General features: G+C 42.1%; 1 protein-coding gene across 3 annotated transcripts in view; it reads right to left on the bottom strand.

Moving 5' to 3' along the window:
- Positions 1 to 12,625: 12,625 nt before the first annotated feature.
- LOC100028976 (solute carrier family 5 member 4-like) overlaps positions 12,626 to 15,040 on the bottom strand; it is a 116,436-nt gene continuing 114,021 nt past the window's right edge. For all 3 annotated transcript variants that reach the window (XM_056821432.1, XM_056821433.1, XM_007490456.3), the window contains one exon: positions 12,626 to 14,407. In XM_056821432.1, coding sequence (XP_056677410.1) covers positions 14,190 to 14,407 — 218 coding nt within the window. In that variant the 3' untranslated portion in view covers positions 12,626 to 14,189. The remainder of the gene's footprint in view (positions 14,408 to 15,040) is intronic.

Here is a 15,040-nt window from a genome sequence, read left to right as displayed (position 1 = left end):
GCCATTATTCTGAGAAAGGACCAGACTGCCCCCATGGGGCAGGGTGGAGGAATAGAGAGGACCTGTGTCACAAAAGAAGAAAGCCTCCTGGTCTAGAGAAGCTGCCTTGCTAATAGAACCCTAGTTAATGACCCTATTTCACATTCCCACCTGTCCACAGGGGCATGTGCTATTTAGCTGAAATTTTTACAGGGGAAATGAAGCCCAAACTCTCTGTACCTTGGATTCACTGTGTTGCCCATGATTCACTTAAAGGCCTGTAAGAGGAGGGACCTCAGAGGACACGTAGTGGAGACACCTTCACACTGGAATTTAAACTTAGATTGACTTTGGGAATGAGGCTCCAATGTGAGCTGCTAATTCGGAGTCTGAGATGCCCAAAGGAGAGCTCCCTTTTGTTTTTTCTCAGTCTGTTCTATGTTTATCTCATGACTTAGCAAAAGAAAAATACTCCCCAGCAGGGATTAAAGCTGTTCTGTAAGTCTCTGTGACTTTGTCCACACAGTAATAGCAACATGGACTGACAAAAAGAAGGAAACTGATAGGTCACCTCGTTTTATCCTCTCATTTTACAGATGAGGCAACTGAGGTCCAGAAATGTGTAGTGATGAATAGGAATTGTTCAGAAGCAGAATTCCCACTCAAGGCTCTAGGGCCAGGGCACTCTCCAGTCTTCCATGCTATTTTCAATGCAAGCTTCAAAATCCACCAAAACACCTCATCCCATCAGGTAAATAGTTGGGTCTCTCTGTAATTAGTCAATGAGCTCTCTAGCTGAATACAGCTTTACATGCATGGGACAGTGGAAAGATCACTGGCCTTAGAGATTAGGGGCCCAAGTTCAATTCAAGGCTCTACCGTGATCTAGAATCCTGGGCAAATCTCTTACCCTTTCCGGTCCTAAATTTCTTCCATCTATAAGATGAAAGGATTGGACTAGATGGCCTCATAGTTTCCTTCTACCCCTAGTCCTGGGACGGTGTGGCCCCTAGAAATCTTCTAATTTGGCATTAGACTTGGGGACAGAAGGACCTTGGTTCAAATGCAGCCTCAGTTATTTACTAGCTATGTGACTCGAGGCAAGTCACTTCTGTCTGCTTTCATGTCTTCATAGGTAAGATACTAAGTGATTTCTTCAGGATCATACAGCCAGAGTATGACAGAGGCTAGGCCTGAACCCAGCATTTAGTTGGTGTCAGGATAAATAGTCCAGCCTGGCCATTATTAGGGAGAGAATAACCCTTCCCTGGATACAGCTTTTCTTTACTTCATAGAGTTTAATCTAATCTTTTTAAAAAACCCTTACCTTAGAATTGGTAATAAGCATTGGTTCCAAGGCAGAAGAATGGCAAAGCTGGGCAATTGGGGTTAAATGACTTGTCCAGGATCACATAGCTAGGAATTGTCTGGGACCAGATTTGAACTCAGGTTTGATATTCTATCTACTGAGCCACCTAATTATCCATGTCTCATCTGATCTTGAAATAACATGAAAGCAGGTAAGCAAACACAAATGTATGCAGAGTAATTTACAAGGAGACTAGAAACTGGGGGATCATAATGGGGATCCAGCATCAGGGGTGGTACTTAAGATGAGTCTTGAAGGAGAGATTCCAAGAGACAGAGGCAATAAGGGTGGGCATTACAGGCAGTGGTACAGGGTGTGCCAAGTCAGAGACAGGAAATAAAGCATAGTGAACAGAGAAGAGCAAATGGGCCAGTTTGACTTAACTGGAGAGAGTGTGAAGGAATAATGTGAAGTCAGCCCAGAAAGCAAAGCTGGAGCCAGAGTGTAAAGGGCTTTAAATGCCAATGAGAAGAGTTTTTATTTTGTCCTAGACTTGGCAGGGAGCCACAGGAGCTTCTTGAGCAGGAGAGGGATGGGATCACATTTGTGTTTGAGCTGTATCAACTGGGCAGCTATATGGAAGATTAGATTGGAGATGGGAGAGACTGCAAGCAGATAGACTTAGTGAGATACTATTGCAATAGGAAATGAGAGAGGTCATGAGAGCTCACACTGGGGGGTTGTGGGGTGAATGAAGAGAAGAGAATGGACTGAGAGAAGAACCAGTTGAGAAGAAGGAACTCCTAAAGCCTCTTTCCTCAATAATATATGAGATGGGGGGCAGCTAGGTGGCTCAGTGAATTGACAGCCAGGCTTAGAAATGGGAGGTCCTAGGATCAAATCAAAACTTCCTGGTTGTATGATCCTGGCCAAGTCACTTAACCCCCATTGCCTTACCCTTACTGCTCTTCTGCCTTGGAACCAAAAACACAGTATTGATTCTAAAATGGAAGGTATGGGTTTAAAATATATATATGATGAAATTCATTGACAGGGTTGAGGCAGGGAAAAGAGGGAAGTATGGTAGGCTGGAGGAGAGAAGAGAAGGTTTGGAAGAATTGTGATGAGTGAGATAGAAATTCAATTAGGGAAGAGGATTGTTTTCATGTGTGAGAGCCCAGGTGAGGTTAAAGAGTATATATTTGTGGTAGACTTGGTTGACTCGGTTGTGGGACTTTCTTTAGCTCTGTTCAACACTTGGGTTGCAAGATGGGTCGAGAAGGTGGATGGTGAGGAGTTAGTGAGTGAACAGTGACAGGTCAAGGGAGCAAGGGACTGGAAGTGTCAGGCTAACCAACCAGGATATCAAGACTTGAGTGGGAGGAAAGGGAAGCCAGGGCAGAAGCGATAGCCAAAGGGTCTAGAGAGAATGGTGAGGAGGAAGCATAGAAAGGGAAGGAGAGGAAGTCCATTTAGCTCTGGAAAGGATAACCAGGGAGGCTGGGTCTCCTGGTGTGAGAGGGAAGGGAGGAGCCAGGTCTTATGAAGGCCAAAAGAGAAGAGTGCAACAAGTAGAGATCTGGGATCCAGGGGAAATGTGGAAGTATAAAATGGGAGGGAGAGGAGACTAACCAGCAGGAGAGAAGGAACTTGAGAAGGGGTTTACCTAAGACAGATAATGATGAGAGAAGGGAATGGTTTCATCTGGGTGTAGGTGAGGGGGTGTCTATATCATGTGAATTAACACAGGGGAGTTTAGGAGCTTGACACCATTGAATGATAATTCAGCAACTTTTTGTCCCAACCTTCAGGTATCATCTATGTGTGGCAAGCATGGATGAGTTCTGCTCTAATGTGGAGAGAACATTAGATTGTATTTGGAAGACCTGGGTTCAAATTCTAGCTCTAATAATTTCTATCCATCATTCTGATCAAGTTGTGAAAGGATTTTAAAAATTCTCTTTGTCTATTTTGAGTTAATCAATCAAGGACTAAAAGTAACCCTACTTAACACTTAGTAAGCCACTTGTTGGTGTCAGTGGGACACTCTCTTCAGCATGAGCTTTGGTGAGATTCTTGGAGGTCTTAGCCTTGTGTGTGCTGAAGGATCTTGGTGGATTTTTCAGCATCTCCCAGATCTTTGGGTTTTGGTCTCCTCATTAGAACTTTGGATTTTGATGAGATTCGCTTTTGGATTTACATTTGTAGTCTGGAGGCACTAAGATTAGGACTTGGGGTAGTTGTAGTTAGGAAATTTTTCTACCTCTTCCCTATATTTCCCAGTTTAATATCTCTACCTTGCTGTAAATAAAAGCTGCAAACACTCATTTTTGACGTAATAAGTTAATTATTTTTTATAAATGGTGACCACAACAATAATTTTTTAATTCTTATATTTGTTAGACCCATTTCAAGTATTACAAAGTCTTATAACTTCAGACCTCAGATTCCTCATCTGTAAAATGAGGTGTCTGAACTAGATGACAGATGAAGTCTCTTCCTTTTCTAAATCTATGATCGTAAGTAGTCATTCAGTGAGACAACCCACCAGTTCTTGGGTGCAGTCCATCTCACTAGATAGAGCAAAGTTTCTCTTCTTCACATTATAGATAAGGAAATTGATACCTGAAGGAGAATATGAGATACTTCCCGTTTCTATGAAGATTGACATTGAGATTTATTGTAGTCTTTCTCTCAAGACTGCAAGATAAATAATATGAGTGAGATTATCCCCATTTTCTACACAAGAAAACTGAGGTTCTGTAAAGGGTGAATCCCAAATAATAAAATACCCAAGTCATCTGCAAAATGTTATGGTGATTTAATTGATATAGTAGAGAAGATTTTAAGAAGAAGGAAGAAAGAAGGGGCTAATACTGGGCAGGAAGATAGAAGATCTAGAAAGTAAGGTTTTGAGTGTGAAGGAGGACAGAATCAGCCTGACCTCCAAAGAGGCTTAGCTAAGATGCCCAAACCTGAAATCAGCTCCAGGGCAAAACTTACCATCCAACACTCCAAGATGTCGGAATGCTTAGCATGCTGCCAGCCAGAGTTGTCTCTCCAGGGAAAGAGAAAGAGGCAGAAACTGATGTGCCTTATATGGACTTTTTAACATCACTTTTCTGCATCTCATCTATACCAATGAAGACTTAGCTTGACTTAGGAGAGCCCAGAGGTCTGTCCTTTTTTTGCACATGTCTGTTGAAGGCCATCACCTCAGATACTTAAATTTTGAGTTTGATGCAGACCTTTCAAAATCTTGTTAAACTGAGTAGGGTGGAGAATGTGGGTTTTCCAAGACCCGATTCTGTTATTCCAAGTATCTCCATTTTTATTGATCAGGAAATAGCTAAATCAGATCTTCTAAAGTGCAGTCTGATCAGGGTGGAATAGTATTAAAATTCACAGTTCCATGAGAGGAAGAGATTCATTCAAGGGCCCATAGAGCTGGGATGAGAAAAATCAGACTCTTGATTTCGGGTCCTTTTTCCCCAACAATGCTGAATACTTCCTTAGTAGGCATCCTGTCTCTCTTCATTGGTCTGCTATATTGAGTGCCTTTCCCTGCCCCCTGTTTGGGAGAGGGAGAAGTACACAGCTGTATAACTGCTGCTGGGATAAATTGATGAAAATTCTCCAGCTTCCCTACCTCATCCCCACTTCCTAAAGCTCCATTGCCAAGAATAGGCCCATTGAACACTGGAACTGGAAGGGACTTTAGAATAGAACATAACCAAGTATGATAATCATAGAATATATAAAGGTAAAGAAAAGAGTTACATTGGGACATGAGAGGTCAGAGGCAGAAGTTCATCCTTTTTCATTTTAGAGTTGGAGAAACTGAGAACCAGAGGGAGGAAGGGGCTTGTTCCCTAGGTAATAGTGTTGTAGTGAGAGAGCACCAAACCAGTCCCATCACCTCCTCACTGCTCACCCCTTTCTCCTTACCAATCCCTCATCTTGCCCGTGGCCTGGGTCCCCCACATACCTATATTCCTACAGCCAAGACCACCAAGAAGTGGATGACAATTACAAAGATGTCTGCGGCATTCTTGATTCTATAAGATGGGTAGGGCGGTGTGGGGGTTCCAGCAGGATCACTGGAGATCACAGTGATATCCATGGCGGCAGAAGAGGCTTCTATCCTCTCCTAGCAGGAGCAGACTGGTCCCTACCTGCCAATAGATAGTCTAGTGCTGTCTGGGGGCCCCCTGCTGGCTTCTTTATGGAGGCTGTGTCTGGACTCTATCTGCCATCTGTGCAGATCAGTCCAGGTCGGCCAAGGGGAGGGCAGAAGAGTGCAGGGCAAAGGAGGAGGACAGAATCCAGAGGGGGACTGGAAGAAGGTCTGAGCAGAGGAAGAGAATACTCCAGTTGGCTTAGGGAGAAGGTTTTTGCCAGAGAGAGCAGAAGTTAAGAAAGGGGGAAGATCCCCTAATTAGTGGTTCATTAGAGGAAAGTGGGGAGGGTAATACTCAGAAATGGGAATGGGGGAGAGGGAAAATTGGATAACAAGAATGTAAACTGAGGACTGGTCCCTTAAGGTTCCTTTAGCTTCACTACCAGAGAAGTTAAATTAGGTAGGGACCAGTTCTGGGAGAATTATCCTCTAATCTGAATCCCCAGTGCTACGAAGCCAGAACTCTCCTAATCCTTCAGGAGTTTGTGCCCTCCTGGACAAAAGGATGCTAAATGGAGCCTCATTGGACTGGGTCCTCAGAACACTACCCAGGCCACTTTTCCATCTTTTAATTCTATGAGCTAGACCAAGGATCTCCTCTGAAAGCTCTCCACCAAGTGGTCCTCCAATCTCTGCCTAAAGGTCCCTAGTGAGGTGGTGCTGCCTGCCCTCTTGCCTCTCTTGGGGGAGGGAGTCCCTTCCTCTTTGGGACAGAGGAAACAGATTTCTCTTTTCAACTTTACCCCATGCTCCTTGTTGTGTCCTCTTGGGGCCTGGCAGATCAAAGCTAACCTCTCCTCAACATTATAGCCCTTCACTGAACACAAGTTTAATGCCCCTCCCCTGAGCCTTCTCTTCTCTTGGGTTAAACATACCCATTTCCTTCAATGGATAAGGGCATGATCTCAAGGCCCTTCCCCCTCCTAACTGTCTCCTCTGGCCACTTTCCAGCTTATCAGGGCCCTTCAGGCATTCTTCACATGGCCCTTTACTCCTTTCTCTCCAATGTACCTATCAAGAAATATTAGATATTATCTTTATCCTTGGGTGTGTATATTCCACGCCCCTCAATTCATTGTCAAAGCACTTTGCAAACTTTACAGTGCTATATAAATGTTGGTTACTCATTTTTTTGAAAATTTTATTTAATTAGTAAATTTAGAACATTATTCTTTGGTTACAAGAATCATGTTCTTTCCCTCCTCTCCCCCCACCCTTTTACATAGCCAATGCACAATTCTACTGGGTTTTACATGTATCATTGATCAAGACCCATTTCCCTATTATTGATGTTTGCACTAGAGTGATAACTTAGAGTCTGTATCCTCAATCATATCCCCATCAAACCATGTGATCAAGCACTTGTTTTTCTTCTGTTTTTCTGCTCCCACAGTTCTTCCTCTGGATGTGGATAGTGTTCTTTCTCGTAGATCCCTCCAAGTTGTTCAGGGTCATTGCATTGCTGCTACTAGAGAAGTCCATTACATTTGATTGTGCCACAGTGTATCAGTCTCTGTGTATACGGTTCTCCTGTTTCTGCTCCTCTCACTCTGCATCAATTCCTGGAGGTCATTACAGTTCACATGGAATTCCTCCAGTTCAGTATTCCTTTGAGCATAATTGTATTCCATCAAAATATTGGTTATTAGTAATAATGACATATATTATAATGATAATAATTATAAGAATGAGACAGCATGGCTAGAAAGCTAGAGCTCAGAAGAGGAAGAGCTAGGTTCAAAGTCTGCCTCTGACAAACTGTATGATCCTGGGCAAGTCACTTTACTTTTTAGTGCTATAAAGCTGGCATCAAGGAGAACTTGGCATAAATACAAGGGAAGGTCAGGAAGACTGATTATATCCCAAGGTTCTTATGATAGTCAATTGTGGGCTTGTCCCTAACAAAATTCCATCACTCCTTCTACCTTTAAAGCTCAACTTTGCCCTCTTACTCCTGGTAGCTCCTGCTTGGGTCATATTCATTCCCTAAAGGCTTACACCAAAGGGGATCCAGGCACCTAAAGGCAATATTCTCTTACATCCTCCATTGGTATAGTTGAGTGAGTCTATGCCACCCCCCTCAATCATTTAGAAATTGCTCCATATGTCCCTTAACTGACTGGATCTGCCCTTTGGGGCACTGGCTAAGGAAGTAAGATATACTTTGACACACCTTTTCTTTGGGGCTGGAGCTGGAATTACACCACAGATCTGACATTATCTTTTCCCCAAAAGTCTTCCCTCATCCTTATTGTCCTATTACACCAGCATCCTTCCAGTCACTCCAAAAGGAGGATATGCCTCCCCATGTCCTTTCCAGATGACTCAAATCTCCTTATCCAGGTCTCTATACTTTGAAAGATTTTCTGGTTTTGTGTAATTTGGAGGCCCTGTGTATTTTAAATATAATGTTTGTTAAAAGACACCATCCTTAAATTTGTAGTGGATTCAGCTGTAGAATGAACTTTTGGAGTCTGAGGCAGATCAAGGCATTCCATCTTCCACTACATTTCCTTCAGGAGATTTCTATTGTACATGTGATACACAATTTCTATAATGACACAAGCACTATGGAAATGTCACATGAAAGTGTGGGTGCAATGTTTGGTGATACTGATAACTCTTTCAAATTCCATGCCCCAAAGGGGAAGGTAGACCAGTTCAACAAAGTAGTGGGGATGCCAGCCAGGGTACAAAGGGGGCTTCATATACCTCGAGACTGTAAAGTCCATGTGAAGACCTGTTGCGAATCCCAGGCTCCTACTAAATTAGACTCTGGTGACATCACTGACTGGGCATTCTAGCCAGGAGGATGAACGTGTTCTATGATTCTAAGAAATAGACCGTGTACCCTAGGGTTGGAGGATGGTCTTACTTAAAACTGCTGTGAGTTTAGTTCTATAGATATAGATTTCTTTTGTCAACATGGAATCTAGAAACTCAAACTTGTAGCCTAGTAAGATCTGATGAACCCCAAGTTTTAGGATTGGCTTGTAAGTTGGAGACCCCCCAAAGCTTGTACTTGTTCCTATTCCCATGAGAATCCACCCTGAAGGGAATCTCAGGCTAGCAGTTTCAGACTGAATAATGGACCCTAACGTAAAAGACAATCTCCATCAGGTGGGACCAAGCCCAAACCAAGAGACTCTGTAGCACAGTAGGCAGCACGTCAGCCTTGTAAGCTGAAGGTCCTGAGTTCTATCCTCAAAAAGAGGGTGTGATACAGTGGGAGAAGCTTCTGAAGACAAGAATTTGGAGTCAGAACTGGTTTGGAATCTCAGCTTTTTCTAATAGTGTGTTATTTGGGCATGTTTCTTCTCCTTTGTAATCCTTGATTTCTCATCTGTAAAACAAGGAAGTTAAAGAATGCTCTAACACTCTGATGATCTGTGATTTTGATTGGAGGGAGTCCCTCCATGGTTTCAGATTCCATGTCATATCTGTCTCTATAGACAATCTTTGACAGTTTCCATAGATAAAAAAATCAATGTCCCACTGGCCAAAGTTGTCGAGTGTCTTCTTCCTCCTGATCCAATCTAGTGTACAGTCTATCACTGGCCATACACCAAGTTTTCACTTCTGGGTAAGCCCTGCCAGAGCTCATATACTATACTGACTAAGCCTTAGAGACTCTAAGGTAACCTTCCTGACATGATGGGGTGTCAGAAGAGGAGGGTTCATAGTTGTATAGAGTTGGAAGGGATGTAGTGCAAATCCTTCATTTCACAGAGGAGGAAAGAGAGCCCCACAGAAGTTGTAATTTAATCAAAGTTGAAGAGCTAAGAAAGCTCAAAGACATGCCATTGGACTTCATATCTAGTACTCTTCCTCTGGCACCATATTCCAGGTCCCCTGATTCCTTAATATAGAAGCTGCTAAACCCTATGCTATCCTGACTATGACTCCAGGGTATTTGAATTGTTTCTTTTAGGCTGCTTGCAATATTTTCTCCTTGATCTGGAAATTCTGGAATTTGGTTATAATATTCCTGGGAGTTATCCTTTTAGGATCTTTTTCAGATCTCTTTTCAGAAAACATCATTTAACAAAAATTATATGTATGTATAAAACTGCATCTTATTTCTATTTATCAGCCTTTTTCTTTAGAGGTGGACATGCACAAATAATTTTAAAGAATATTTATGTTTGTGCATATAAAGTTCTCTTGATTCTGCTTGTTTTGTTCTTCAAATATTCATGTAGATCTTTCTACATTTCCCCCCAAAATAACCTGTTTGTCATTCCTTAAGGCACAGTAATATTCCATCATAATCATATTCCACAATTTGTTTAGCCAGTTCCCAGTTGATGAGCATGTCTTTAATTTCCATGTCTTTGCCACAAAAAAGACGGCTGTTAAAAATAATTTAGGACATTATAGTTTCTTTTCCCCTTTCCTTGATGGAAATGAACCTAATAGTGGTATTACAGAGTCAAAAAGTATACATAGTTTTATAACTCTGAGTATATAATTCCAGATTGCTCTCTAAAATAGTTGGATCAGTTCACAGTTCCACCCACAATGTATTACTGTTCCCATTTTTCTACATCGCCTCCAATATTCATCATTTTGCCATTTTATTATTTTAGCTGATAGGTGTGAGATGATGTCTGAGTTATTTTAATTTGCATTTCTCTAATAAACAATGATTTAGAGTATTTTGTATAGTTCATATAGCTTTATTTCTTATTTATATTGACAAAGTTCTCTATGCATTTGTCTCCAAATTTGTCTCAACTCTCAGTCCAACTCTGGGTTTTCTTGACTACTCTCTTGATTTTCCTCCAACTAGTCTGACCCTTCCTCAATTTCCTTTGCAGATTCTTCATTCATGTTACATCCATTCTGTATGGGTGTTCTACAAGACTCTTTCCTAGGTTTCGTCTCTTTTCTTCTGTTCTGTCTCTCTTGGTATTAGTATAAGATCACATGGATTTAGTTAGCATCTCATTACTAATGATTCAGATACCTGTTTAGCTTGTCTTAGTCTTTCCCTTGAACAAAAATAGTCCACATCAATAACTATTTTGGGATGCCTAGAATTTGCTGTCCACAGTCATCTCAAACATAGCCATAAAATAACTCATTCTATTTCTTCTCATATCTTTGCTTCTTCCAAACTTCCCTTCTTCTCTCAAAGGCACTAGCATCTCTCAGTCACATGGGCTCACAACTTTGGCATCATTACTTATTTCACCCATCCCACAAAGCCAATAGATTGCCAAATTTTGTCATTGTTTTCTCTATATTTCCTCTCTTACACACCCCCTTTCTCCACTCAAATTCCATCACTCTGGTTTATACTCTTATTACTTCAAGCCCAACCTACGGCAATAGCTGCTAGAACATCTGCCTTCTTCAAGTCTCTCTCTACTTTAATTCCTTCTTCACTCCCTTTGCAACAAACTCTAGTGACTGACTATTACCTTCAGGATCAAATATAAGTCCTTTGGTACTTAAAACTCTTTAAAACCTGGTTCCTTCCTACTTTTCCAGTCTTCTTAAAGTCTACTTACTTCAATGAATTCTGTGATCTCGTAATAATGACCTCTTTGCTGTTGGAAGCAAATTTTTCTCTCTTCAGCATTACCTTTTTTTACGTCATCTCCCAGCACCCTAGAGGTCAAAAACCATTGAGTAAATTCAGGTATAGAAAAGCCCCAGAAGAGGAAATTAAAGACACAAGGAACCAATGAGACAGGAAATTGATTCCACAGGCACTGCCCTGTCGGTGGTCCACACAAATTAAGAAAAGATGATTGGCTCCTGAAATGTGATGTGTGAGAGATAATGGGTGGCCAAAAGAGCTTATAAGCTAAGATAGACAGGAAGTTGAGGTCTTTGGTGTGCTGTGGAGAAGCAGAGTGGACCCTTGTTGGAGTTTAGCTAGAGGCCCATAATGGCATTTGCAGATTAGAAAAGTTAAGTACCTCTCTACCTCTCTTTTACTTTTCCCTCACTACTACTACTACTACTACTACTACTACTACTACTACTACTACTACTACTACTACTACTACTACTACTACTCTACTACTACTACTACTACTACTACTACTACTCTGCTACTACTACTACTACTACTCTACTACTCTACTACTACTACTACTACTACTACTACTACTACTACTACTACTCTACTACTCTACTACTACTACTACTACTACTACTACTACTACTACTACTACTACTACTACTACTACTACTCCTCTGCTACTACTACTACTACTACTACTACTACTACTACTACTACTACTACTACTACTACTACTACTACTACTACTACTCCTCTGCTACTACTACTACTACTACTACTACTACTACTACTACTACTACTACTACTACTACTACTACACTACTACTATTACTTTTTATTTAATAAAGTTAAGCTACAACCAGCCTCATAATTTTAAATATTACACCCTTACATGACACTCCATTTTCTCTCTTTGCCTCTGTACTGGCTGTTTCCCGCATTTGGAATGCCCTCTTTCCCAACCTTAAAATTGTAGAACGTCTGACTTTCTTTCACTTAGGTTGAGAGTGCTTCTTCGTACAGGAGACCTTGTCAGATTGACCTTCATTCTCCCAGCCTCAGTTTGCTCCCTCTAAAGTCACTTTTTCATATAGTCGGTGTTTATTGTGTATGTAGCATGAATTTGTTGATGTCCCAAAGGACAACAGAAGTACGTGCTGTAGGTATAAGGAGGCTACAGCTTAATTATGTGCCAGATGTCATTAGTAATATGAATGAATGGGAAAGGAGTGGGCAGGGCAAGGAATGACACCAAAAGGCTTAACTGTGGGATGGTAAAGTTCCCCAGAGGAGGGAAAGTCTCTAGCACACTGGATCAATAGATCTTCCATGGAGCATTTACAGAGGGATGTGGATGAGAACTGCATGAACAGTAGAAGCTTAATAAATATTTATTGTTTGATGGATAAGGAAACCTGAATGGACTGTGATCAGCCTCAGTGGAGAGAGGGTATGTACTTGCAGAAAGTCCACCTAAGTATCAAAAAGTATCCTAGGATTTGGCAGATGTTAGATTTATTTGAAACAATAATTTTCATAGTATCATAGATCCAATATTTCCAACCTGGGGTGGGGTTTCACCACTTTTACATGAAAGATGGTTTTTCATAGAACATCATAATTGTATGTTTTTTATTGGTTCTGAGACATTCTTGCTGAGTCTGAGGACAGAACTAGGTTCAATAGGTGGGAGTTGCCAAGAGGCAGATTCAGACTCGATGTTAGGGGGTGAGAAATCTTCCTTATTGTTAGAGTTGTCCCCAAAGCTGCTCTGATCAGTAGTGAGTTTCCCATCACTGGATCTCATGAATTAGAGGCTGGAAGAACACTCGACAGGTCTGGAGTAGAAGGGATTCTTCATCAGAAGAATCTAGGCTGAGCTAGATGTCTCTGGGATCCTTTCTAGTTCTGAGGTTCCATGAAACCCTTTTTATGCTCATTCTCTGTCTCTGTGTCTCTTCCTCTCTCCCTCATAAAGTCTTCCTTCCTTTCATCCTCTCTCTCTTCCTCCTCTCTCTGTGTACATGGCATATATATATATGTGTGTATATATACATGTGTATATATATATATATATATATATGCTGCCTAATTTCATGCACATACATCTATGAGGTTAGGAAGAGATTGAGTGTTGAGGAATAGGCATGACTGTTAACACTGTAGGTGGATGGGGGCAGCTGGGTAGCTCAGTGTATTGAGAGCCTGGCCTAGAGATGGGAAGTCCTAAGTTCAAATCTGATCTCAGACACTTCCCAGCTGTGTGACCCTGGGCAAGTCACTTCCTAGCACTTACTATTCTTCTGCCTTGGAACCAGTACACAGTATTGATTCCAAGATGGAAGGTGAGGGTTTAAAACAAACAACACTATAGGTGGTTGATAGTGATCAGGATGGAAGAGCACAGAGAATATCTGAGAAAACAGAATGGAGTTTCCAGTACAGGACTGGCCGAAATATTGACCCCAGTGGAGTTGGTGACCTGCGAGATGAATCTGGTCTTGTGATCTCTTGTCCCCTAGATTACCATGGTAAAGGGGACGAATGCCATTTCTCTTACAGGGTGACGTTCAGAGATTCACTTACAAAGAAGCCCTTGGAGGAGAGGGACTGTTGGACCCCAGAGTTTGCTGGCTGGCCCTTCCTTTCCTCATATGGTGATCTGTGAGGGTCCTTTCCTGTCTCTGGCCCCAGGGTGGCTTGTTTCCTCTTCTTTGCACCAAGGAAAACGAGATTCCCTTGCCAAGCTCTGGTGATCCGTGCTCTCCATGTTGGGCTGGAGTTCATCCAGATTTGTATCCTAGACGATACGACACTTGAAAGTGGCCCGAGACGAGTTCATGTTCAGTCCGGTCTCTCTTTAGGTGCTTGCCCAAGTTAAAACATTCCAAAGTCCCACCTTTACCTACGATAGAGGTAGCAGAAGAAAGAAGCCAGGCACTGCCTACCTACAGGATGACGGTCTAAAATTTAAGATCTATCTAGAGGTCCTTTTCAAGAATTAAAGGCCCAGCTTTGCACTTATGCCCGTCTATCTCACCAGCTTTCAAGCAGGCCTATTGTGAGAATTGCAGCCTCCAGAGAATTTTAATCTTAATACTATTTACTGTTCTTCCACAGTCCAACAAGGGGCGAAGAGGAGAGAGGAAGGCGGGTATTCCAGTCTCTGGAGCCCTAGGCAGAACTCAGGCAAAATAACCGTGGTAGAAGACATACACAGTCAAGAGCAGGATGACGCTGACGTTGACCACGTTCCTCCAGAAGGGCTTTTCGGACGTGTCTGTCAACTTCTTCTTCAGGGCAGCTTCCTCCTCCTTGGTCAGCTTGGGGCCTTTCTTTGGCTCCAGCCCACACAATAAATCCCAGGTCCTCTTGAAACACCCTGGTGATTCCTCAGGGTCAGCTAGAGGAAAGGGGAGATAGGCAAGCAGTCAGGAAATGTGCCTGGAATGGGTATTTCCATAAGGCATTTACAGTTGCTCGAGGGCTTTGCCAGGACATCACTTGAGCCTCACAAAAATTCTTGGAAGTGAGAAATATAGATCTTATCATGCCCATTTTGCAGATGAAGTATCTGAGACTCCGAGAGATCAAGTAACATCTGTGGGCACATAGTAAGCAGGTGTCAGAGGCAGGATTCACATCCAACTCTCCTTGACTCCAAGAACAAAATGCTAGTCAATATATCGTGCTCTAGTGAGCTTTAAAGCTATTTTTCTGAGGAACTGATCATACCCCAATGAAAATGTTAACTGTTTTCTGGCATTACTAAAGGCAGTCAGTGAAAGAAATGAGCCTGAAGGGAAAGGACCATCCAGAGTGATGCTGTAGAGCTCAGGAAGCACAGCATCCTGGTTGAAGTTTGTATGACCAGAGAAGAGGTTTTCACTTTAATGCCAGAAATAAAAAGGGGCTTCCATCTTCAAGATGGCCTTGAAGAAAAGCCAAAAGGCTCCCTGAGCTCTTCTATGCACAGACTTCTCTTCTGAGAGCCCAGGGGAGCTGGGCACACACAGACACAAGGACAATTAGCCAG

The sequence above is a fragment of the Monodelphis domestica genome, chromosome 3, assembly GCF_027887165.1.
Source record: "Monodelphis domestica isolate mMonDom1 chromosome 3, mMonDom1.pri, whole genome shotgun sequence".
NCBI lineage: Eukaryota > Metazoa > Chordata > Mammalia > Didelphimorphia > Didelphidae > Monodelphis > Monodelphis domestica.
This window is presented reverse-complemented; position numbering and strand designations above follow the sequence as displayed.